The sequence below is a fragment of the Fistularia commersonii genome, chromosome 35, assembly GCF_037954325.1.
Source record: "Fistularia commersonii isolate RoL2024-O1a breed Wild chromosome 35, RoL_Fcom_v1.0, whole genome shotgun sequence".
Lineage (NCBI taxonomy): Eukaryota > Metazoa > Chordata > Actinopteri > Syngnathiformes > Fistulariidae > Fistularia > Fistularia commersonii.
The window spans coordinates 3,485,007-3,508,605 of record NC_141318.1 but is presented as its reverse complement, the minus strand read 5'-3'; the positions used below and the strand labels follow the sequence as shown (position 1 = coordinate 3,508,605).

Genomic DNA, 23,599 nt, shown 5'->3' with positions numbered 1-23,599 from the left:
GGGCTAAACAATCTCATCAGCAGTTGTACTCGATGGGGATTACATCGTTTTTAATCCATTAACTGCAGTCTCACTCGATGCAGCTATTCAGAGCTAGTTCATGTGTGTATGTGTGTGTGTGTGTATGTGTGCGTGTGTGTGAGTCACTCTACTCATACGGCTAATCTAGCAGAACTCTTGGCTTTAATTTTTTCCCCCTGGATTTTTTCTTTTTAATGTAAACATGAATAACCGCAAAAACTGATGAGTGCGTCAGGAGCGGCTAATCCTCCTCCACAAATATTAGCAGGCTATGGGAAACACGCTGTGACTGTGATAAATGTACACTCCGATCAAAAGTAATCTGTGTTGATCTCATTCACTTTCACTAGCTGACTGCTTTCTTGCCATCCTCCTCCCGCAGTCCAAAAAACAGTTAGTAGATCGATCGTAAAATCAAAATTGCTCCTGGATGTCTCCATACGCGGAGGCTTGTGATTGACAGCTGACCCGTCCAGGTTAAACCCGCTCTCGCCCCGACGACGGCCTGGAGTGGACCCACAACCAGGATCTTGAACCCCTTGAGAAAAGAAAAAAATTTTGCTCCAATCCAGAATCCATCGAGCAGGACGCGAGGCTTGACCTGGACCAGAGAGCTGTCAATCACACGGCCCATTCACGCCCGCTGACTTCATGGATCTACTGACTGTTTTTGGACGGTGAGACCACTTCTTGCTGTGAGGTTAGAGGGTCGAGTCGTGTTTACTTGTCAACAAATCCATCTGAGAAACCTGGATTATGTTTGTCTCCATGTTCTCGCTCCTCCGAGCGTCCATTGGTGGAAAACTGCTTGTGTTGTCACAGCTGGGTTGTAGAACTGCGTTTGTTTTTTTTTTTTCCTAACGGCCTTCACGCCGACCCCGGTGGGGTTCTGAGGTTCTGACCCGCTTCGACAACGGACGGACGCTAAGAGATTGAATCCAGAAGGCCTTCTGATACACTCCTCCATCTCCAGGGAGGAAACATTTCATTTCTCAAATGAATATTCTACACGAGATGTATCTATCGCCGCCATAATTGACAGCTCCGCATATACAGATTTTTATTTTTTGGCCGCCGTGCAATGTTTTCCCCGGGTATTTGCAGAGCTGTTGCTGTTTCAGTCCAATAATCAGAATAAGAAAAACATTATTTGTCCCTGAAGGGAAATTTGAGGACACAAGGGGTAGCATAGCAACCTTGAGCAGATGAACATCTATAAATATATAGAATGAAGGTACGATAAAACTGAGATAAAAATAAACTTCATCAACAAAAGTCATCTTAAATAAAATGTATAATTATTCTTATTATTACTATTATCGCTTCTTCTTCTCCACTCTGTGAGTATACATGGGAGAGTTGACCTACAACTTGACCCTCTGCTCCTCTCTCTGGACGCTCTCGCCGATTGGGACGTCCTTTGCCTTTCCCCTTGATCCAGACCACCGACAAATACCGCCTCCGCCGCCAAAACAACCTCGGCGATCGTTCGTCTACCGGGTTTCCTGTTTCAATCTTTACCGTGACGTGATGCTAAGAGTTGCGATAATATCACACGTTTGTAATTGTCATAAACACTAAGACGAGGAAAAGGCCGCGCTATGGCTACGGCTACGCTAAGAGTACCCGCTCACGCTTTACGACTGAGACGGCCCTGCGACTCCTAAGACTGCCTTACCGCCGGGTTTTAAGTCTTCTACCGGAAAATCTTTAGGCGTAAAAACGACATGAGAAATACGCTGGAGGCGTTGCATCATCGCAAGGTTCCAAGACAACTGGAGCCCAAGGGGCTCCTCGAGCCCCCGCAGGTCAGCGACCTTTCGTCACGCTCGGAAGGCCAATCACAAGGGGTGACACGGCGGCGCCACTGCCAGTCACCGTCAGCGGCGCGTTTAGATGCCGCTAAAGTGAGAAAAATCTTATTTTTCCTTCTGCGGGGGGCCGGGATGCTCCGCCAGGAGCCTCCGCCGGTCCACAGGATCTGTAGGATGGCCCGAACTGGGTTGACAAACAGAAACTACTGAAAAAGTCACAGGAGGGGGTTCAGGAGGAGGAACGAAGCCAAGATCGGAGAAGGAAAACCCGGATCATCAAAGCGGGAATTTAATTGGGGGGTTCACTTCGTCCGCTCCGAGGCGGCGCCGCGGCCCCGGGACGGATGTGAGCGGCGGCTTCCTTGGGCTGAGCGAGGGAAGGTGGTTTGAAGTGAAATAAATAATTGATAACATATGGCTTCTGACGGGAGAACGCGGAACAGAATGTTCTCGCCGCTGCAGCACCAGAGGCCGAGGGCCGATCTGCGCCACAAAACACCAGGGTTCCGCTTCCTCTCATCCACCACGCACACGCTGAAACGCACTCTTACTTACGCACACACACACTCGTCCCCTGCCGGTGCTTTCCACGCAAATATGGTTCACGTTGCGCTTATGTGTTCATCCGGGCGTCACGTGTGTCTCCGTGGGTAAAACTTTTCCCCGATTTGTGGCCCGAAGGGCAAAGAGATGTCCGGCATTAGACGGAATTTTCTGTTCAAGGCCATAAAAACTGCAATATTCAACGTCAGCCAACACAAAAAGAGCCCCAATAGCATTTTGGGCTCTTTTTTTTTTTTTGTCATGATCCACAAGTCTGCCAGATGTTACTCAGCACAGATTCATCTTTTCCGCGTGTGTCTGCGAAAAAAGGCAGGAAATATTACAAAAACATCCGCCAGCAGCTCCCCGGGGCCCCACGGCGAACCCACCGGAAGGTCCGACCTGACCCGACCGGAGCCACAGAACGGAGAAGCACCGGGCGACTCTTTCGCCGAACGGTTGCCGATCTGCATTTCTTTGCTAGAAACAGAAATCCCATCAATGCGGCTCCTCCTTTGGGTCTGGCATGAGAATCATTTCTGGTGTAAAGGCTTGTACTGCAGGTACGAAGCCACCAACCCAAAAGATAATCATGTCAATACTTTTCTTTTTGTTTGTTTTGACCTCCACCTTCATCACTGACGCGCACACAACATAAAGTCCTGCAAGAAGTAGCAGTATGCGTGCAAAACAAAACGAACCAGAAAAGTTGTTTTTGCATGGGGGTAAAATGTTAACAATGCAACCACTACTACTAATATTATTACTAGAATCAATGATAATAACAGATGGAGAAGTTTGGGCTCCGGGTTACTCACAGGACGCTGGTGGCCGCCGGGATGTCGCCCGCCGCCGGGGCCCTCTCCAGCCCGACACCGGAGCAGTTGACGACGCAGGACGGCGCCGGGGGCCCCGCCGGGGGCCCGGCCGGCGCGCAGCTGCAGTTGGCGGGGCAGGGGCCGCAGGTCCCGCCGCCGCCGGGGCCGCCGGAGCCCCGGGCCTCCAGGCAGCAGAGCGCCAGCAGCAAGCCGGAGAAGAAGCCGAGCCCCGGGACTCGGACGCCATGTTTTCGCGTGGATGCAGTGTGTCCATTTCCACAAGGCATAGCTCACTCGCATCGCATCGCCTCGGGTGGTGGAAGTCCGCTCGGGGGCCCGGGGAGCTGAGGACGCGCACGACGGACACGCAAAACCCCCGTTTTCATGTGAGGAGACTGTGGAAGAAGAAGGAAAAGAAAAAAAAAAAAACAACAAGCCAACTTTGCTCCTCGTCTTTTCAGCCCCCTGACTTGTACTCTCGGTCCTACTTCGGTCTGGAACTCTGACGGAGCTTCTCCAAGATCCCTTTTTTTTCCCTCTCACCCCTTTTCCAGACGTGAAAAAAAAAGTTTGGGAGAACTTCCTCCTCCTCCTCCTCCTCTTGCAGTTCCATGAAGCGCCGCTGGTGGACATCGAGCCTTCCCGCTGTCAGGATGGACCCCGGCGCTGATGCAACGTTGTCCTCTCCGGGATGCGCAGAGGCGAAATTAGGAAACGCATCCGGGCGGGTTTTATGGTGAGGAGAAACATTTCCAAGAATCCCCTGCCTGGGATCTTCTCCGATGTTCTCCTGGTTCCTGCTCGAATTCTCTGCAGGTTCTCTCCATGGATGTATTTATTTGTATGTTCTCTCCATGTCATGGTTGAGTTTTGGGTTCTCCCTGTGTTCCACCACGTCTCTGTATGTTATCTCTATGTTCTCCTGGTTCCTGGTTGGGTTCTCCCCAGGTTCTCCAAGAGTGTTACAACAGTGGACTTGGACTACCTGAGTTGTGGGTGTGATGAGGGAGCTGAGAGCTGGAGGTCCCAATGTGGGCCTTTGATTGACAGGTGACACGTTCGGGTTAAACCCCGCCTCTCAGCCGCTGAGCCCAGCAGGGATTGGCTGCCCCTTTGACCTCCTGCGGGGAATAAAAGAACAGAAATGAGAAAGTATTCTACAAAGTGAGCATCCACATTTACCGACTCTCTGGGGTTTGATTTCATTATTTAACACCATAATTTCCAGACTATAAGCCGCTATTTTTTTCACACTCTTTGATCACTGTGGCTTAAACAATGATGTGGCTAAGAATTTTTTGGGGGATAATATGCCCTATTCACCCCTCGTCACATCGGACCGATGAAATTACTGTGAAATTCTGAGGTCGGACAAAGACTTTGATGGTTTTAGACCAAGATAGCGATCAGCCGGAGTAAGACAAAGCGGGAGTAGAAAATAGATGGATGGATGGACTTTTCCTTGTAATTTGTTATTAATGTTTTTCATCAGTCATATCACCGGCACTGCATCTCCAGTATGTATTTAATTAAAAGTTTAAGAAATGTTTCAGTGAAAATATCTCATGTTACAACGTGGATACTTGCGGCTTATAGACAAGTGCGGCCTGTGTATGTACACATATATTTATTTAGTTATTTTTAGCCGGTGCGGCTAATATTCAGGTGTGCTCATAAGTCTGGAAAATATGGTGTACATTTATTTTTCTTAAAGAACTCACTTTTTCCAAATGAATGAAATGTTCCCGTTTGGTAATAAACCGCGACCTGTTGTAACCGAGGTTCCTGTGCAGCCCAGAGTAACCCCGGGCAGAAAAGGGGGTGGGGGTTGATGTCGCAGCTTTGCATCCTTCAAAAACCAGGGTTTTTTGGCGTCCGTGGCGCCCCCTGCCGGTGGACCCACAGGGGCAGGCCAGTTTGGAAATGGAGCCCTTTGGGGGACACGGTTGCCATTGGATTTTTTTTTTTTTTTTTTTTTTACAGCCGAAATCTGGGAAAGCCCGGGCCCACCTGCTTTATCTTGAGATATTTGTCAGCTTAAGTAGACTTATAATGTGTTGTGTGACTGAATTATGACGCTTCATAATAGAGGTTTATGATAAGGACAGGCGATGTGTGACAAATGCAACTGGTAGTGTGACCAAGGAACATGCATCCCATAATGAGCTGTCTGGCCTGGAACTGGTGTCTCCTGGAGGGGCCACGGGAGCAGCAGGGGGCTCACCTGGTTCATTTTTCTCTTCGGTCTCAAACATTAAAATAATAAACGAACAAAACCCACAAAGTTCAGGCGGTGATGTGTTCAGGGTCGACTCGTTCAAATCAGCTGCGTTCATGCAATTCTGTTATTCTGCAATATTTGTCGAATAAATTATTGTAAGGAGGGTCGAAATTGAAAAAAAAAAAAAAAAGTAGATTCCACAAGGCCCGGTTTCCGCAGCTCACCGGGCGCCTGGTTTTTGGATCTGTCTGGTCCGGTCCGGGTCGGAGCGGGAGGGAAAACGAGCCCCGGCTTCTGTTTGGTTTTGGGGAAGGTCTTCCAGGCGGGCCAGGAAAACAGCACTTACTGAGGCCTCAGTCTGTGTTATTGTAGGGCTACAGGAAGAGCGGGGGCGAGTGAGGAGGGGGTTGAGGAGAAAGCGGAGGAGTGAACGGGGGATGAAGGTGATGAAGACTCAGAGACGGGGCAGCAGACGCTGGGCGGGGGTCCCGTCCTGGCTTACGGCGAGAGGCGGGGCTTCACCTGTCAATCGCAGTGCCGCATATAGAGGCATCCAATCATTCGCCGTGTTTCCAAGTATATGGACAATTTCAGTCTTCGCTTAACCTCCTGTTTCCAACAGAGCTGCCTGGATAAATAAGACGAGACAAAAGTTGGTTTTAGAAATCCCGCCCGGGTGCGTCGGTCAGATCAGGTCGAGTGACGGGAGCCGAGCCGACACGGGTCAGGAGGGCGGCGGCCGTCAGGCCTCCCCGACACGTCCACCAGGTTTCCTCCTCCGCTCCGCGCAGTCTTGGACAATAACCGTTTCCCTGCCGACGCGGCGGGTGACACCGCTGTCCCCCGATGTCCCCGTCACCCGCTTTACGCCTGACGTGCGGCGAGCGCCCGCTCCTCCTGCGGGCCGAGCCTGGCCCGACTCGGATACGGCGGGCTGAGCCGCCTGCAGCTGTCACTCCGAATCACCTCTGAGCCGGGCCCCGGGGCACTGGACTCCGAGGTGAAAAGTTCAGGTGGATCACAACGGAAAAACCCCTCTTCAACCCGACTTTGCCCAACCCGCGGTGGTCGTCGTAACCGCGGTAACACCTGTAACCTGTACAGCCCCCACCTACACCAGGGTGGAGGGGTTAACTCTGACTACATTGGATTGTTTTTCTGAGGCCCGATCAGAAAACACATTACAGGGCTGTCTCAGAAAATTAGAATATTATGATAAAGTTCATTATCTTCTGCAATACAATTACAAAAACAAAAATGTCATACATTCTGGGTTCATTACAATCAACTGAAATATTGCAACCCTTTTAGTATATTAATATTGCAGATTATGGCTTGCATCTTAAGAAAACTCAAAAATGCTATCTCAAAGTATTAGAATATCATGAAAAAGTAATTTTTGTTTTTTTAATTGCATTACAGAAGATAAAGACCTTTATCACAATATTCTAATTTTGTGAGACAGTCCTGTATATTCTCTAAATTGAGTTTTCTGATAGTATTCAGAGCTGAGGGTGAGTGGAGCTTTTCAAAATAAAACATGTCATCACATCATTATAGATATTTCCTCATTTAGTCAAAGTTTGTCTTCCTCTCAGAGTCCAAAAAAATGGGGTGTCCCAACCAGTGATGCAGTGAGGTACTGTATTCTGCAGCCGAGGAGTCCCTGGAATCATGAGCGCCCTCTATCGTGAGGCAGGAGACCTGCCTGCCTCACTTCCTGGATCTTCGCAGCCGTTTTATGATCGCTCAGCATGAGACACTAGTAGCACACATACAATTGTTAAGAAGAAAAAAACACTGCACATTGGAAATGCACTTCATATAACAAAAGTGTTTACACATTTTAACAGCGACAGTAGTATAGTCTTAGTGCAGAGCATGTCAGCAGTCAGCTGTCATTGCACACTCTACATTGAGGCTCAGCAGTCCACGACCTCACCTCACATCTCTTCTCAAGATCCGAACAGTAAAAGTGAATTCATTCTAAAACTGGTTAAGTTAAATGAAAAATACCGTTATAGTGCAAATCACTGTTAAATATATTTTTTACTTTTTTTTTCTTTCCAAGATTGGCAAGTGAGGCACGGCTTATCCTGCCTCCCCTGACTGCAGATCACTGGTCCTGACCCACCAGCCTGTGATTGACAGCTGTGTCAGGCTTAAACCCCGCCTCCGGGCACCAAGTGTCACGCGGGATTGGCTCTTGCCCCCTTCGACCATGTGAACAGGAGAAGCGATGCAGAAAACCAACACGTGAATCAATGACAGAACGACCGAACGTAACATCTGGTCAGACCGCTACAATTCCATAAAAACAGCAATGGTTACATTATCTCACAAAAACTCTTGTGTGTTTAGACACTTCCTGCCCGCGAAAAAGAAAGACCAGGGCCTGAAGTACTTTTTTCACTGAGCGTCTCTGCTCTCCCAATTCCCTGACCCCCCTGTGATTATTCTGTCAGCCTCTATTTTTGGGAAGTGTGGATGGGGTACAGCCAGGGCGAGGTTGTTAACACATTCAAAAATCAATCCGATGAAGGGGAACCGCATGAGGCTGTCAAATGCCAGCAGCCAAAGGTTTAACAGTCTAAAGTCTGCTTGTCTTTCATAACTGCTGCTATTGAGGTTTTTTTTTTTGGATCGACAGAGATGTTCCCTGAATTAGCTTCTCTTTTGTCTGCATGATTGCGTTGGTTGTCTCTCAAAGGCAACCCCGCACAAGAAGCAAAGAGGTGACGGTGAGAAGGGAAAAAAAATAAAAAAGACAGGAAGAGAAAAGAGGAAAACTGCGTATCAAATTCGAGAGACGGCTTGTCAAACAATCTGGCTGCTTGTGTTAAAAAATAACAAATGTCACTCTGCAGCTTACACGGTATTATACTCATTATACATTCATCTTGCACAGGGTCACCGGAGCGCTGCAGCCAATCCCAGGACAGGAGGCGGGGCTTAAACCAGACCGGTCAGCTGTCAATCACAGAGACATCTCACCATTCGGCCTTACTTTCACGCCATCGGCTGTTTTTTGGACCGGCGGGAAGAAGACGGAGCACCTAGCGAGGACCCAGGCAGGCCGGGGGGAAGGTGGACGACACACACCCAACTACCTCACGACCAAGTCGGACAAGATAAGATCATACTTTATTGATCCCCATTGGGGGAATTTGTTTGTCACAGCAACACAACAATAACAATATTAACAAATATAAGACAGTAACGAGGATAGGAACAGATAACAGAATGACAATAAGGATCAAAATGACGAGGATAAGAATGGAATGATGCCTTATGAGTGCTACATTTGCAGTTAGTCCTCCAAGAAGAGAGTAAATATGTTAATGGTCAGATTACTATATAAACTACTGTTATATATATAATTTTCCGAGTTGGGGCAGCAGCAGGGAACAGATAATGACATCAGGAGCGGCTTTTGCTTTCACCCGCCGCATTACATTACACTCACCTTCACCTCATTATCCACTTTTTTTTTTTTTTTTTTCAAATAAAGCAGCTTGTGCCATTTACTCCACGCACCTCGGCTCCACTCCCGGGGCCCCTGTGGGAACTGTCACTGCAGCGGACCATTAGGTCTCACCGGGACGGGATGCAGCCGGCGGAGGGAGATGTGATGCAAAGCATCGCACAAGGCCCATTAAGAGCGTGTTTTTTTTTTTGTTGTTGTTTTTTTCCCAGGAGCTACGTTATAGAAAAGAATATGCAAAATAGAGGATATGGATACTAAAGAAAATTTGAACATTAGAAAGCAAAATATAGAAATAGGAAAAGAAATGCCTTGTGCAGAGAATGAGTATAGAAATAACAGATTTGGGTCGTAAAATGATAGCGAGTTAGGTGTTCTGAAGAATGTAGAAATATAATATAAATATTGCACGGATAATAGCGGTAGGTAGAGGTGGTGCAAAATAATGATGGAAGTAGTCGGGTAGTGCAAAAAATGTCCAAGTCAAAATGTTCTACCGACTATAAAATTGTAAACCATATATTTATTGATAAATATATTGAGAATTCTTTATATTTACAACATATGTTGGTGTAATAACGACATGAACCCGTATTGCACAATACAACTGTACATTTTTGGTCATTACCTTACTCCGATGACTTGCACTGAATGGAATCAGCCAGGGACGCAGAGTCCGGACAGTAGCTACTGCTAGCCAGCCTCAAACACACTTCCAAATGATCATCGGACATGGGAGAACGGTATTTCGACTTCATGATCTTCATGTGGGAAAAAAAAAATCTCACATAAATAAGTGGACATTTGTGATTTTAGTTCCTTCACCCTTCTCCTTCTCAGCTCGCTTCTCGGAGGGAAGTAAGTGTCGTAGTCTTTATGAACAGTCCAAAAATGCCGCTCCGCATTTCCTTTCTTCGGTTTTGTGATGGTAGACTGGCAGATGAGGCTAATGCAATTTGAAAAAGACACAGTAAGAAAAAAAGGCCTCCTCCCAGTCCCTATGGAAGTGCTAAGTTTTTGTCTTCTTACGTGGTCCTGCTTCCCCACTCAGTTTAATACCCTTTCTTAAGTTTAAGAGAAATAAATTGGAGTATAACTAGATAACTTGCTAGCATGCTAGAGTTTTGTAGCACTTAGAACCGTCGTATGTGCAGTTACCCATGCATCACAAGATTTTGATACGTAAGACTGGCTGGCCTTGTCATAGTGAGGACGGATGATAGGCTGATGTATATTCTTTTAATACCATGCAATCTACCCGCAATAGCGATCGAAGTATCGGGCACCGCTGGTACAAAGGCTTTTTCTTAAGCAGTGTTCCTGATACAGTTATAATGAATGAGAAGCCGAAGGAGAGTGCAAAAGAAAAAGGTCAATAATAAGACGCCGGCATCAACCAAGTCCCGGGTATAGGTAAAAATAAAATGTCGATGGGGTTTTTAAGGGAAATGTGCGAAACAGAAGCGGATGCAGGAACTCATTCACAGCAACCGGCTGAGGGCTGATGGGGCTCGGCTTTTTGAAATGGAGGTGGAGAAAATCGTCTTCTCCGAGGAACAAGCGAAGATGTCAGAGTTCCACTGAGGAGAAATTCACGATGGCGCAGATTATATTCAAAATAATGATGTCACCTTGTGAGGCGTCGCAGTGGTTCACTGCTCAGCAACGGCTCCCATCGGCTGACCGTGGATCTTCCACCGAGGGGCTCTGCACGTTCTCCTGCGCGGGATCTCTCCGGGTTCTCCTTCTTCCTCCCACTTGTCCAAAAACAAGTCAGTGGAATAGTTAAATACTGAATTGTCTTTAGATGTGAATGACATATTGTCATTATTATCGATTTCCCTACAGAATTATAATGCTGCCATTCTTACGTGAAACGTCCTTGACACGGAAGACCGACAGACCACTCGATATTTTGTTCATGAAGTGAACAGTTCCGAAAAGAAAAGCCGATATCTTAAACGGAGGTGTATGTGCCGTGACCTTGGTTGCCATGGCTATGAAATGGACCGGTTTGTGATGAATGGACAGGCTTAAAGTTTACCTCAGGCCCTAAAGCAGATAAATACGTCCTCACAAAAGATTCACACAATCTTCTGCCATGGACGTATTGACATCGGATGATCTGATTGGCCAGTTGGACTTCGTAACCTTTTCTTCCTTTGTTACATTCATCTCTTCCATGTTCTACATCGCTTGTCATTGACAAAGAGATTAATGATATTGATGGATTCCAGCTAATCACTGACCCAGAAGGAGTCATCTGATTGGCTGCTAGGATAAGGGAGTGAAAGCGCCGTCATGTGGCTCCATTGCAGAAGACGGAGGAGCAAAGCCGGCCTGGATGTGATTTCGGCTTCTTCTACCCCATCGAGCTAGAGCCCGACTGGGTGCGAAGCAGCCAATCAGGATGGGTTTCTGCGGGTCAGCGAGCGGCTGGCATCGCAGCGCCTCCTTTAGCAGGAGGTCGGACAAATTTGCGATTGGAGCGGAGCGCGCAAAACGCAGCATTTTCGCTTGTTCCCGCTGCACAAACTTCAACTCCGTGTTCCCGAGAGGGGGGAAAAAGGCGAAAGTTGCTTAGACAAAAAAAAAATATCTGGAGAAGCCAAGGGAAGCAAACCCATCTGTAAATGACTTGCAGCGAGCACGCACCAACACACAGGTACATTAATACCCTTTGACAGGCTGGTAAGGTCAAACGTTGGTTTGTGTGATAGCTTCACCACGGGGGGTTTGCTGCTGTGGTCGCAGGCAAACCCCCCCCAACACACACACACACATATTACCTGCCTGGCAATAAGATGTTAACTAGCATGTGCGTGTTAAGTTGTTTCCCCTTGAGGGAATAGAAGTAACCCAGAAGTCGAGGATGAATGTAATGATTACAGGAAACAGAAAAGGTTCCCGGTTTCGCCGGCCGCTCATCCGCTGATGCCTGACAGAGCCTAATGAGGCGCGTTGCTCGGGTGATTAATAAATCCTATCCGGCGGAGTCGGTTCCATTTATAGACGTGGCCAAACTACATGGTTTCTGTCATGTCGGCCGGCTGGTCCTATTAAATAAAAGATAGACAACAAACTCTGACAAGCCCTGTTTCTAAGGGAAGGTCATAAAACAAACAATGCAGGTGAGCCAAGCATGGCCACACAACCTCAAGACGACGAACCGAGTCTATTTTCTTGTTATGTTATGGACAAAAACCGAAGAGAAAAAGTAGAATTGAATTTTTAAAAAAAAATCCTAGTTCTGCAGTAATATTTTGTACGGATTTCACGTTTGCAAACAGTTTGTTGATACAATTGCAAATACAGAGCGAGGTTATGAAAAGTTTTTTTTTTTTATTTGCTTAAAATCTCCCCCTCCATATTTATCATATTTCCAGGGAACCACTGCCACGGTCTCACGATGTCTAAGGACGACAAAGAGCTCAGGACGAGTAACTGAGGGGATTAGCAGCGGGGGCGAGGGTTGGGGGGTGGATTCAGATAAATGCCGAGAGTCGGGCGAAAATCTTGATATATCACACAGCGTTCTATAACCATGTTCAGGAGAGGTTTCAAAAGGAATCAGGCAGGCCGGACTGAGCGGCGGATGCAAAAATGAGATCAAGGAAAATATTAGAACCGGTGAGATAGGAGGTAGAAACAGCTTGCAAGACAAAAAAAAAAAAAACAAAAAAAAAAAAAAAAAAAACGACAGGAGATATTTGGTTGTTCCTGACACTGAGAACGGTGTTCCAGACTAGTGACTGAATGTCCCTCAAACCGGCGCTCTGCAGAGCTGTTCCAATTAATATCTACAAGCGAGCCGTGCCATGAAAACAAAAGGACCACCTTAAGGCACTATTTCAAAATGTAAAGGAACAAAATGTCACGACCACAGCTTTTTTCTTTTCTCCCTGTCGGAGCTGGAATCTGGAAAAAGGGATCCTAGAAAGTGGATCTCCTGTCAGGATGGAAGCTGGGACTTCCTCGCTCCTCCTGATAGGAATATATCCACACACAGACATGCAGCGCAGAGAACGTGGGGAAAAGGCATTGAAAACTCCGTGCTTTTGAGAAAGAATCATGAAGAAGTTGCAGGATGACCTGGTGTTTTGACGCCCCCCCGTACACTCTAGTGCAAGGGTGGGCAAACTTTTTGGGTCAGGGGCCGCAATGGCTTTTAAAATTTTATAAACGGGCCGGGTCAGCACAAGATATGATACATGAAAAAAAAAAAAAAAACACATTTGTTAACAGTATATATCGGGCTCATCTGACATTTGCTTTGAAAATAAAACCAGCTTGGTTTTGAAGGCTCTGAGGTTTGCTTGCATTTCATGCACAAACCGTTTTTTTCCCTTGTAGCTTCACTTCCAGCTCATACATATGTGTCAGTATGTCCACAGGAAATGCTAAATCACAAAGCCAACCTGTGTCACTCAGCTCAGGAAAATTCTCAAGTGTTCTCAAGTAGCTTCAAAAATGAAATATTCTCCTGTTTGTGCTCCCACATCCAATGGTCCAATCATGCTTATCAAGTATGAATTCTGTACCAACCTTTAGCGGGCCGGATTAAAAAGACCAGCGGGCCGGATGTGGCCTGCGGGCCATAGTTTGCCCATCCCTGCTCTAGTGTCTAGGTCACTTCAGCTTTTGACCAGACAAATGTGCCGAATTCAGACCCAATTAAAGAGGCTCTTAAAAAGTGTCTTTTTCCAGGCTTTGAGCGACGTGAGACGAACAACACCGGGGTCAAGTGCATTCCAGAGACACCTCGACGCCGGCTGGAACGCCGCAGATATCTGAATGTTTCAACTGTTTGCCAAACGGTCCCGGGAGACGCTCGGTGCCTGAAGGTTGAACATTAATAGCTCTGAAGCGATGCGAGAATTCGACACAGTCAAAATCGGCACAGCTGCAACCTGTTGATATATTCAGGGAACGCCTAAATAAATAATATTTCTTGAAATTATCCGTGGGAAAAAACTTTGTTTTTGACGCTTCTTCAGCCTGAAGGTGAGCTGACATTCAAAGGGCTGGTGTTATAAATATTAAATAAATGAACATCGGGTCTTATAGGGCAGAGAGTTGGTCCAAAGTTTAATCAAAAAGTGAATGTTACGGTGTTTTTGTCGAAATCCCGAACCGTACGAGAATAATAATGTGAAAATCCCTCATGTCGCTCGCCAGTGATACATCTCATTCTTGTCTGCACAAAAGGGGAAAAAAATTGAATAAACGTTTTTTTTACTCTTGAAGAAAAAAAAAAAACAGCAATTGCAGTGTGAAGAAATTCGCATTCAAAAACACTATTGAAAACAATGAATATTTGATCATTGAAACTTCACCCTCCTTACTTATTAAAAAATAAGAGAACACTTTAACTAAAATGTTACCATTTTTACTAAAGTATTTAATCATGCACTTTCATCCTCCAAACCAAAACCTTTTCTTCGTTTTTTTTTTTTAATTGAGCATGCAGGAGTTAAGTCAGCTGCAAATGTTCTCAGGGGCAAAAAGCTGTCAATAGTTGGCCGTGACAAGATGAGGTAAACACACATACACACACACACACATTATGGTGAGTGCTGTTCCCCTGATAGCATCGCTGTTATAGATTTCTTTCCACAGCTTAAGCAAATCTGTTATTGTGTCTATAATGGCTGTGAATGTAGTCAGACGGAATTCATTTCCTGTCTGATCACTATGGGGTGTGTGCCGTATGGAGGCGAGGGGGGTTTGGGGGTGCCGGGGAACATTATGTCTACATTAAATGGTCCGCCTGGAGGCTTTTCATGAAGCAACGCAATCGTATCTAGAAAAGCTTCATATACCTGCGGGCGGTCTTTCTCCGAGGCCCCCCGCGTGGGGAAAGCAGCTCGCCCGGCCGTCTGGCACGATGTTTCCGCGCCGCCATTCACAGACCTAAAAAAGAGGAAGATATTAGCTCCCAAATCAGATGATCACATCCTCCTCCTCCTCCTCCTCCTCCCGCGGTCCACGAGGTAGATTCATTTAAAGACCCATTAATCGTGGGAATGAGACAATGACTGGTTGGATGTCTGTAAAAGACGCCCTGTGATTGACTCCCACCTCCAAAGTGTGCAGGGATGACCTTCAGGTCACCCCAATGACCTTGGGTGAAGGATTGTGTCTGTGTGTGAATAAAATCCAATGCTTTGAAACTGAAAGGTGTGAAGGCGCTTCATGGGAGGAGACTGACTGAAATCGCCGCATATTGTAGATACAGTATACATAAATCAATATTTCTCGATATTCTGTAATTTTATGACTTACGTCTTGTACTAGGTTGTGTCTTTTTTTTTTTTAATTCTTTTTCCCGCATCTGCTCCTGGTCAAAAACCCCTATTTTCCACTTATCACACCGCTGTATGTATAGACACTTTTAGAACATACTCTACACTTTTTTATAACTTCAGATTTTATCTTATTATCTTAGCTTGTCATTGTCTGTTTTCCCAATCCTGGGATCAATAAAATACATCTCGTCGCATGGCTGTTATTTTGATTGAGAATCTTTCAAGTGTATCCAACATTTGCATTCTAATGAGGAAGAGGCATTAGATGGGGTTTGGGATGGTGGCGGTGTCTGTGTGTGTGTGTGTGTGTGTGTGGGGAGGGGGGTGTTCAAGGACAACTCGGGCTCTGAGGAGTCTGGAAAAGAAGCTGGATCCTCTCAGCCTCCTGATCCTTTCAGTCTATTTCTAATAAACCCATAAATTGGAACTTTCAAGCAGAATATCACAAGTGTCATATCACTTTCAGTCAGGTTTTTCAAACAGGCTCCGGTGTGTGTGTGTGTGTGTGTGTGTGTGTGTGTGTGCGCGTATGTCTACGACACTTCGATACCCTGCGCGTTTCCGTCCGTCACACTCAGCCAACAGAAGCTTTCTTGTGTTTCCCTCTTAGTCTATCCCAGGGGCGCCCCGACGTGCACGTCAGAGCACGCACAAATCGGTGCACCGACTTGGGTTGCAGGTACAATTATAACGAGTAAAAAACGACTTTTTTAGACAATGTGTTAATAAAATACTGCAATGCATCAAGCGAGGCACGCAAAAATGTACTCTGTGCGTACAGGAGACCTCCGGGATGGAGGTGACGCGCAATTTGGAAATCGAACCAACAACTCTTTGCGTAAACAAACGTCGTTCTGACATTTGCGTCCACGAGATGGCGCGGTGCTTTCTGTAGTTTTTGTTATCGATCTGACAAGTAAATACGGTCCCACTACCGCGGATATAGACACTGCCTTCCACTTGTAGAAGTAGCGCATCTGCAGGGCAGAGTGTCAGGATTTATGAAAATATTGCATCACTAATATTCAAATGTGATTGAGAATTTGAATTTTCACCAGCGTCACCGAATGATGTTTGTGATTTCCCGTTCATTTGGTCGACCGTGATTATGATCGCCGAACACGGTTTGATTTTGGGCAAATAACAAAAAACAATCGACACCTCGCTCAGTGTTTGCAATTGGATCAATAAACTATTTGCAAACATAAAATCTGCACAATTTTTGTCTGAAGAAGTAGGATTTTTTTAAAATTTCATATTACTTTTGCACATTAGTTTTTGTCCATAACGTGCGTGCAAGTAAGCGAAAATCTAATCACTGCAGTATCGATCCGATATGGATACCGACTTTGGTATCAATATTTGGATCGATCTGCCCCCCGCTGCCACTAGGGGAAGAATTTCCGTCCGCGTTTTGAACGACAAAATAGATTGGAACACGACGCGGCGCGGACTTGGAGCGCAGCCCCGTCAGCACCGCGGACAGAGCGAGGCGCGTGAAAGTAACACGCGTGGCCGGGACGTCATCGACGGGCTGATCGTGTTTGGTTTACGTCGTCACCCGTGGACAGTACGTCTGGTTTGCGGCACGATTTTTTTTTTTAGTAAGGTCGACACGCACAAACACGCCTACCCACTCCGCGGCAGAGAGCGAGTCCCTGTAGAAGCGCGTCTCGCCATGCGTAAAAACCCACGGCTCGGTCTCCGCGCCGCGTCCCGTGGCACGCCGTGACGCTTTTTCTGGGGAAAGAAACACGGCTTCATCCGTGACAGAGATCCCCGACTTCGTCACTCTTGCGGCGGACGCGCGGTGGTGCCACGGACGCGCCGCGCGCCAAAAAGGTAAGCGATCCCTTCGATCGGAACTTCTAGGTCTGTCCACGCGAGATGGAACCCCTCGACGGGACCCAGTGGACGACCCTGTCCTCGGACGCGAACTCCTCCGCGCCGTCCCTGTCGGACCCACGCGTGGCCAACGCGTCGTGGAACGCGTCCGCGCACAGCGTGCCGTTCCGCGGCGGCAGCACGCTGCTCACGGCGCTCGTCTCCGTCACCGTGTTCGCCGTGGGACTGGCGGGAAACACGCTGGCCATCTACGTGGTGCTGCGCTACGCCAAGATGAAGACGGTCACCAACATCTACATCCTGAACCTGGCCGTGGCCGACGAGCTGTACATCGTGGGTCTGCCCTTTCTCGCCACGCAGAACGTGCTCTCCTACTGGCCCTTCGGATCCTTCCTGTGCCGCGTTGCCATGACGGCGGACTCCATGAACCAGTTCACCTCCATCTTCTGCCTCACGGTGATGTCCGTCGATCGCTACCTGGCCGTGGTGCACCCCATCCGCAGCACCAGGTGGCGGCACCCACGCGTGGCCAAGGTGGTGAGCGCGGCGGTGTGGGCCGTGTCTTTCGTGGTGGTGCTGCCCGTGGTCATCTTCTCCGACGTGCAGGTACGGAACCGGCGGGGCTCCTGCGCGAAAGAGTGGCGGGACTTGATGAAAATGTGTTCATTTAACACACACACACACACACACACACACACACACACAGTCTATTTACTGTCTTTAAACTAAGAGGTGAAGGGGTATTCCCCCCCAAAACTCAAACCCCATTTTGACCTCAATTTCTTGCTAACCCTCACGCACGCATCCACACACCCACACACACACACACACACCTGTGAGTCATTGACTGCATTGTGCAGAGCTGTGAAGCTGTGACACTGAGTCCTCAGTGTATCAAACACACACACACAATCTAGCGCAGGTCGGTTGGAGTCACTGTCCACATAATCGAGGCCATTGGCCTTTTAGTGGCGGCTGTCAAAACAATATCCTTTAGTTGGACCATAATCCGTGCAGCTTTTTGCAGGGCAGCCAACAAGGCTGACTTTCAAAAGTAAAGCTAAATCTATCACACACACACACACACACACACACACACACACACACACACACACAGACAGACGGAGAGATGTAGTGAAACAATACCAGAACAACCGCGAGCTGAGGCCAAATAAAAAAAATCAATCACTTTCTTCCCGACAGCCACCCACGCACGGCCGACTCCTGCAGGTTCTCCTGTGAAACTATTTATGTTGCAGCGGCACTCGCTGCCTTTTGTTCAGACCGGGAGATTAGAGGTCTAGGAAAAAAGACATTATTCACCGTATGATAAACCAATTAAGAACCAGTAAGGACCCGAGACACTCGCTCTCTTTTCACCTGCAGCACTTATCAGAATGGGAGGACAATCGTGGAAACGCAGCTGTGAGAGTGGTCGACGGCTTTCCGAACCATCGTAGCGCGCTGGATTCGCTCTGCTGCTGAGTCGTGATTGGGCTTTTGGCCGTCAAATCGACACGTTTTCCCGATGGGAATGCTCGCCACGGCCGGATTCCAGACTTGTTTCTATAGAATCGAGTTTTGTCTCATCCAGGTTGTTGCCTTTGAGCGGAAAACGCCAAGCTTTCGTATAAAGACCAGGGATCGTGCGGGTGCTATTAACCAATTCCACTCCACCGCCGTACTGAAACGGCGGGACCAGAGCCAGGCCCCGTGTTTTCTTTCACGTCGGCCTTATTAGACCGAGGCTTGCTCCCACGTGCCAGGGGCCGGGCAGGGGGCCACCAGGCAAGGCGCCATGTCAACTGCTGGACATTTCCCAAGGAACGGCATTATATTGCCGTTAGGCGACACTACCTTGCAGGAAGGCGGCATAAACCGTTGGCACAGGAGGTGATAAATATATCACAATGTACCTGAGTGCTCGGCTTGTCTTCAGATTTGAGACCCGTCACTGTTGTGAACAAGACAACACATCAGGCAAGATTGGAAAGGTTTTTCGTTTTGAGAAATTCTGAACATTACTCAAGTCTTGCCCCCCACCCCATTCATTCATCATTTTAACCACTTATCTTGCTCACAGGCACCGGGAGGGGGCGGCGCTTGCCTGGATTCTGGCCTAAATTTTCTCTCCAGGTTCTCCATCTTCTTCTCAGAGTCCAAAAGCAGTCGGACGGTTCATTGCAGACTCCAAATTGTCCCTGGGTGCGAATGACAGGGTGAACGGTTGCAAAGTCTCGGTGACGCTGTGACGTCTAGGTGAAACATCAGACCACATGAGCGGTAGAGGAGTTATCGACGATGAACGAATGAAAGTTTTAGAGAGAATCCGTCTCAAAACAAAAAGGTCTGGCTGGTTCTCCGCTATCTGTCAACAGCAGATTTCAGACACTTCTCCTGTCCCGTCAGGACACGTTCAACTCCTGCAACATGATCTGGCCGGAGCCAACTGACGTCTGGTCGACGGCGTTCATCCTCTACACGGCGACGGTCGGCTTCTTCGGGCCGCTGCTCATCATCTGCCTCTGCTACCTGCTCATCGTCATCAAGGTGCGTGAAAGCCCCTGAAGATCCTCCTCCTCCTCCTGCTGCTTCTGACAATCGTGGTCGATGGCCGGGCGCCTCTTCCCTCGCAGGTCAAATCTTCGGGCGTGAGGGCGGGCTTCACCAAGCGTCGCCGGTCTGAACGCAAGGTGACTCGCATGGTGGTGGTGATCGTGGTGGTGTTCGTGCTGTGCTGGCTCCCCTTCTTCATCATCAACATCGTCAACCTGGTGGTCATCATCCCGGAGTCCAGCGAAACGGCGGGGATCTACTTCTTCGCCGTCATCCTGTCGTATGCGAACTCCTGCGCCAACCCGTTGCTCTACGGCTTCCTGTCCGACAACTTCAAGCAGAGCTTCAGAAAAGTAGGCTGTTGGGTAGCTTTTATGCCTTTTGTGTGTGTGTGTGTGTGGTGTGTGTGTGGGGGGAGCCGAGCCCCTGATCAGAGTAAATTACGGGCCTACCCTGTTTCCTCCAGCGGCTACTGAAGTGCCGCCTCCAGTCGTCTGGCAGGTGAAGTCGGTCAGTTCAACCGCGTCTCTCGCCGAGGAAGACCTAGGATGGCGTCACGTTTCGCGGTGAAGCCTGAGGCGGTGGCAAAGAGCTAATTGAAACTTGAAAATTTTAATTAATTTTGCAGGGTCTTCAAGTTGTTGAAAAAAAATCCATGTACCCTAAAGGTAAATGCAGAAAATTAAAAAAGAAAAAAAAAAACAATCATACAACACATTTTGCATGAATTTTTTCTTCTTTTGTGATTAGTAAAATTGAAGTGAACAACCCTGCGGAAATATGTTTTGAAGTACAAGTTTGAGAAAGAAATAGTATTCACCACAGTATGCAGCTTTCAATTACTAACCCCTCGTCCTGAATATTCATTCATACTGTCGCAGGAATCAGATCACAAAAAAAAGCAGCGGAAAAACCAAATCGAAACCAAGCGAAAAGGACTCGTCTGATCTCCGACTTCAACTCCGAGGCTCCTCCTCTGAGGATTTGAGGTCGGAGTTGTACGCGGCGGCTGGGTGGGAGGTTTCCCACTGGTGGGAAGGGAGTCACAATATCGGGGGGCTGTTTTAACACCCTGGGCCCACAGACAGTCGTGACTTTTAAAGGGTCACTCTTCATGGCATAGGGAACCTTGAGGAAAAAAGAACACTTTTAAAAACTGAGATTTGTTGTTCGATGCCGCTCTCCTTTTTTCCACAAAGACCGATGTGTGTTTACTGTCTGGGCATGAAGGAAGGTCAAGTGGTTTCATACCGCCATCCTCCTCAAGGAGCAAAAACACTGTGCGGTTTCTTTTGGCGACGCAGGTGCTGTGCGTCAGGAGCGTGAGGTGCAAGGCCAACGGCGTGGACGACGGCGACCCCAGCGCGCCGCGCACCGACAAGTCCACGCCAAACGACTGCGTTCTGGTCTCGCTCCATAACCAGGTGTACCACGATCCCCAGAGCAGCCAGGTACTGTTCATGTGAGCTGAGGAACAAATTTAAAATCCCAAAAAGATATTCGCTGCAAAGTTTTGCGGGTGTAAGAATCAAACATTTAGATCCAGACTGCAGAGACGTGTGAACAGCTCAACTTCTGTAAGCAGGGGCAGACGAGATTTACCAAGGAAGAGATTCAGTCATTCACCGTGTCCAATTAGATCTCCGGTTCAGGAGCGGCGAGGAAGATCAGACCGACGGAGAGGCTCTGATGAGACTCTCTTACAGGTCCTACAGACGGCTCAAGGTTACGAAAGCGATGGCTTCCCCCTCCGGGCACGTCTTGTCGCACATGTCATTGTAGAGGAGCTTAATTATGGATGCGTATCGCCCCGCGCTTCAAGGCGGGAGGGCGACCTGTTCCTCCTCGTACCACCGGAATGCAAAGAGAAGCTAATTGTTATATGAATCCAGGGTTCCCTTCTGGTTCTTGTGGGCCTTTTTTAAACCTTAATCCATTCGGAGCATGTGAAGCGAAAGCCAGCTTCGGCCTTTTTTCCAAACTCCTGGACGCACAAAATGACCGCATCCACATAAACATTAAGGCAGTGGGCTTTTTCTGCTGGTCATTTTTCAAACTGGAGGAAATCAACTCTCATTTCTTGGCCCAGCATTTAAATAGTGAGTGTGCGAGAGAAGGTCCTTGCAGGTTCTGCTGCTTAGAAACAGGAACACACCAAAATGGTAAAGATCACTCGTGTCTCTCTGCGTCAACCTGGGCAGAAATATCCGAAAAGGGTGGGGAGGGGGTGAAACCGTTGGGGTCTGCCGTTTCCTCGCCTCCTGGGGTTCATGCCTGCCACGACGTCTCTCCGGATGAAGGTTCAGAGATGACCATCGATTCAATAAGCTGCTTGACGCTGATGTGTGGCGGTGAAGGGCCCCCCCCCTCTTCCCTCCACATGCAGATAATTACTACTTGCAGAGCTGCAGTGTTGTTAGGGAGAAAACCCAGACAGACGCAGAGGGTTGCCACGAAGGTCCACCTTAAAGTGATCATTCAACATGACTATCATTACTCAGGTTGGGCGAATCCCATTTTCTGGATGAGCCCGCTAAGACTTTTCCTGAACCTGTGTAATCAGGTTTTACAGTCGTTCTGCATACGTTTACCAGCAAAAGATTTCATATTCTTTCGGTTGACATCATCCCATCCATCTTTCCCTCATCAACATTCCTCCACTCCTTCTCTACCTTCTGTTGGTCAAATCCTGCCTCTCTTATGACTGGTCCTCTTTTGTTCTTTCCTCCCTGTTTGAAGATTACACCCCACCCTCCAGGCTCACCCACTTCCCACACGGCTGCAGACCTTCACTGCTGCATCTCCACCTGTCCGTCTTCTGTGAGTTTCCCGGGACCCATCAACTCTACTGCTGTTTCCAAAACAACCTCCATGGTAACAAGTGCGGAGACTCTTGTCACAACTGCCCTGGCAACCCCGTCCACTTCTTAAAAGTAGCCCAGCAGGGCACAGGACCCCCCCAGCCCCCCAACTTTGGACGACTGGTATTTTAAGAAGCAGGATTAAAGAACTGAAGAGTCACGCTCGCTGTGTTCAAGAGGTCTGGGTGGAAATGAGAAACCTGATGACATCGGAGTGATAAAAATCGGTAGGGGGGCGAGCTGTTTAAAGCGGAGACGGCACCCTATTTCAGCAGACGCTACGTGAAAATCCATCGAGGACCTCATTCTCACAACACATTTGCGTTCTCATTCTAAATGCATTGCATAATTTAGGCTCTGTCGTGGTGTAACAACCTGGTGAGCATATTCCCTGTGTTGACTCGCGCAAGTCGGCCAGCCATTGCGCCCCCTGTTCCCCTTCAAACCAGCTAGTGCCTTTTTTTTTTTTTTTTTTTTTTGCCAAGCTCTCATTATGGCTCCACATGGATGGAAGCGTTTCCATGTTGCTTCTCTCCATTCCTATTTATCCATCCGTCCAGACATGTGAAGAGATTGTCTCGTGTGCCTGCTGAGGAAATGTTTATGAAAGAGTGTGTACATTACTCCTGGATTCTGGTGATTGCTTGATGCTACAGGGTTCTTCAGATCAATGACCTACAGTTATTACTTGAGGTTAATACATACCGCTATCTTTTAAACTTGCGGCTAGATTACAGTAGTTTTGTAATATATTGTGTAGAACCACGTCCTAGTCAACAAATTTCAGCAGCAGACACCAGCTCTTAAGAATTCCTGTGAGGGTTCTAAGTTAACGTTCAACTCACGGGACCACCTTTCCACTTAAAGACAACCATCGTGTAAAATAATCCCTGGCTGTTCTTTGCATTCCTTGGCTGAGCTGGTGATTTGTGATGAATGTAGCTCATTTGCATTCCATTTTATCTTTGTGGGTAAAGTCAGACTGCCGTCCCATGCGTGCTCTAGGAAAATAGCTCCGCTCGCTCACTCGTGTCTCGAGCCACCCGCAGACAGTCTATCTGCTAACATGTAGCCCCGCCATGAACACCAGCCCCTTATGCAACTGCTTCTTTTGGTGGTAGACATAAG

At 47.8% G+C, this 23,599-nt stretch overlaps 2 protein-coding genes across 2 annotated transcripts in view; one reads left to right on the top strand and one right to left on the bottom strand.

Annotated features, from left to right (window-relative positions):
* The window catches only part of pkd1a (polycystic kidney disease 1a), a 49,491-nt gene extending 45,727 nt beyond the window's left edge, over nucleotides 1–3,764 (bottom strand). Inside the window, exon 1 of the mRNA XM_086142892.1 lies at nucleotides 3,197–3,764. Coding sequence (XP_085999018.1) covers nucleotides 3,197–3,483 — 287 coding nt within the window. The 5' untranslated portion in view covers nucleotides 3,484–3,764. The remainder of the gene's footprint in view (nucleotides 1–3,196) is intronic.
* Nucleotides 3,765–16,800: 13,036 nt separating this feature from the next.
* On the top strand, nucleotides 16,801–22,638 carry sstr5 (somatostatin receptor 5). The gene is made up of 5 exons (XM_086142348.1): nucleotides 16,801–17,660; nucleotides 19,464–19,604; nucleotides 19,691–19,963; nucleotides 20,915–21,061; nucleotides 22,350–22,638. Exons 1-5 carry the CDS (start codon nucleotides 17,097–17,099, stop codon nucleotides 22,539–22,541), a joined length of 1,317 nt encoding a protein of 438 aa, XP_085998474.1. The 5' UTR covers nucleotides 16,801–17,096; the 3' UTR covers nucleotides 22,542–22,638.
* Nucleotides 22,639–23,599: the final 961 nt, after the last annotated feature.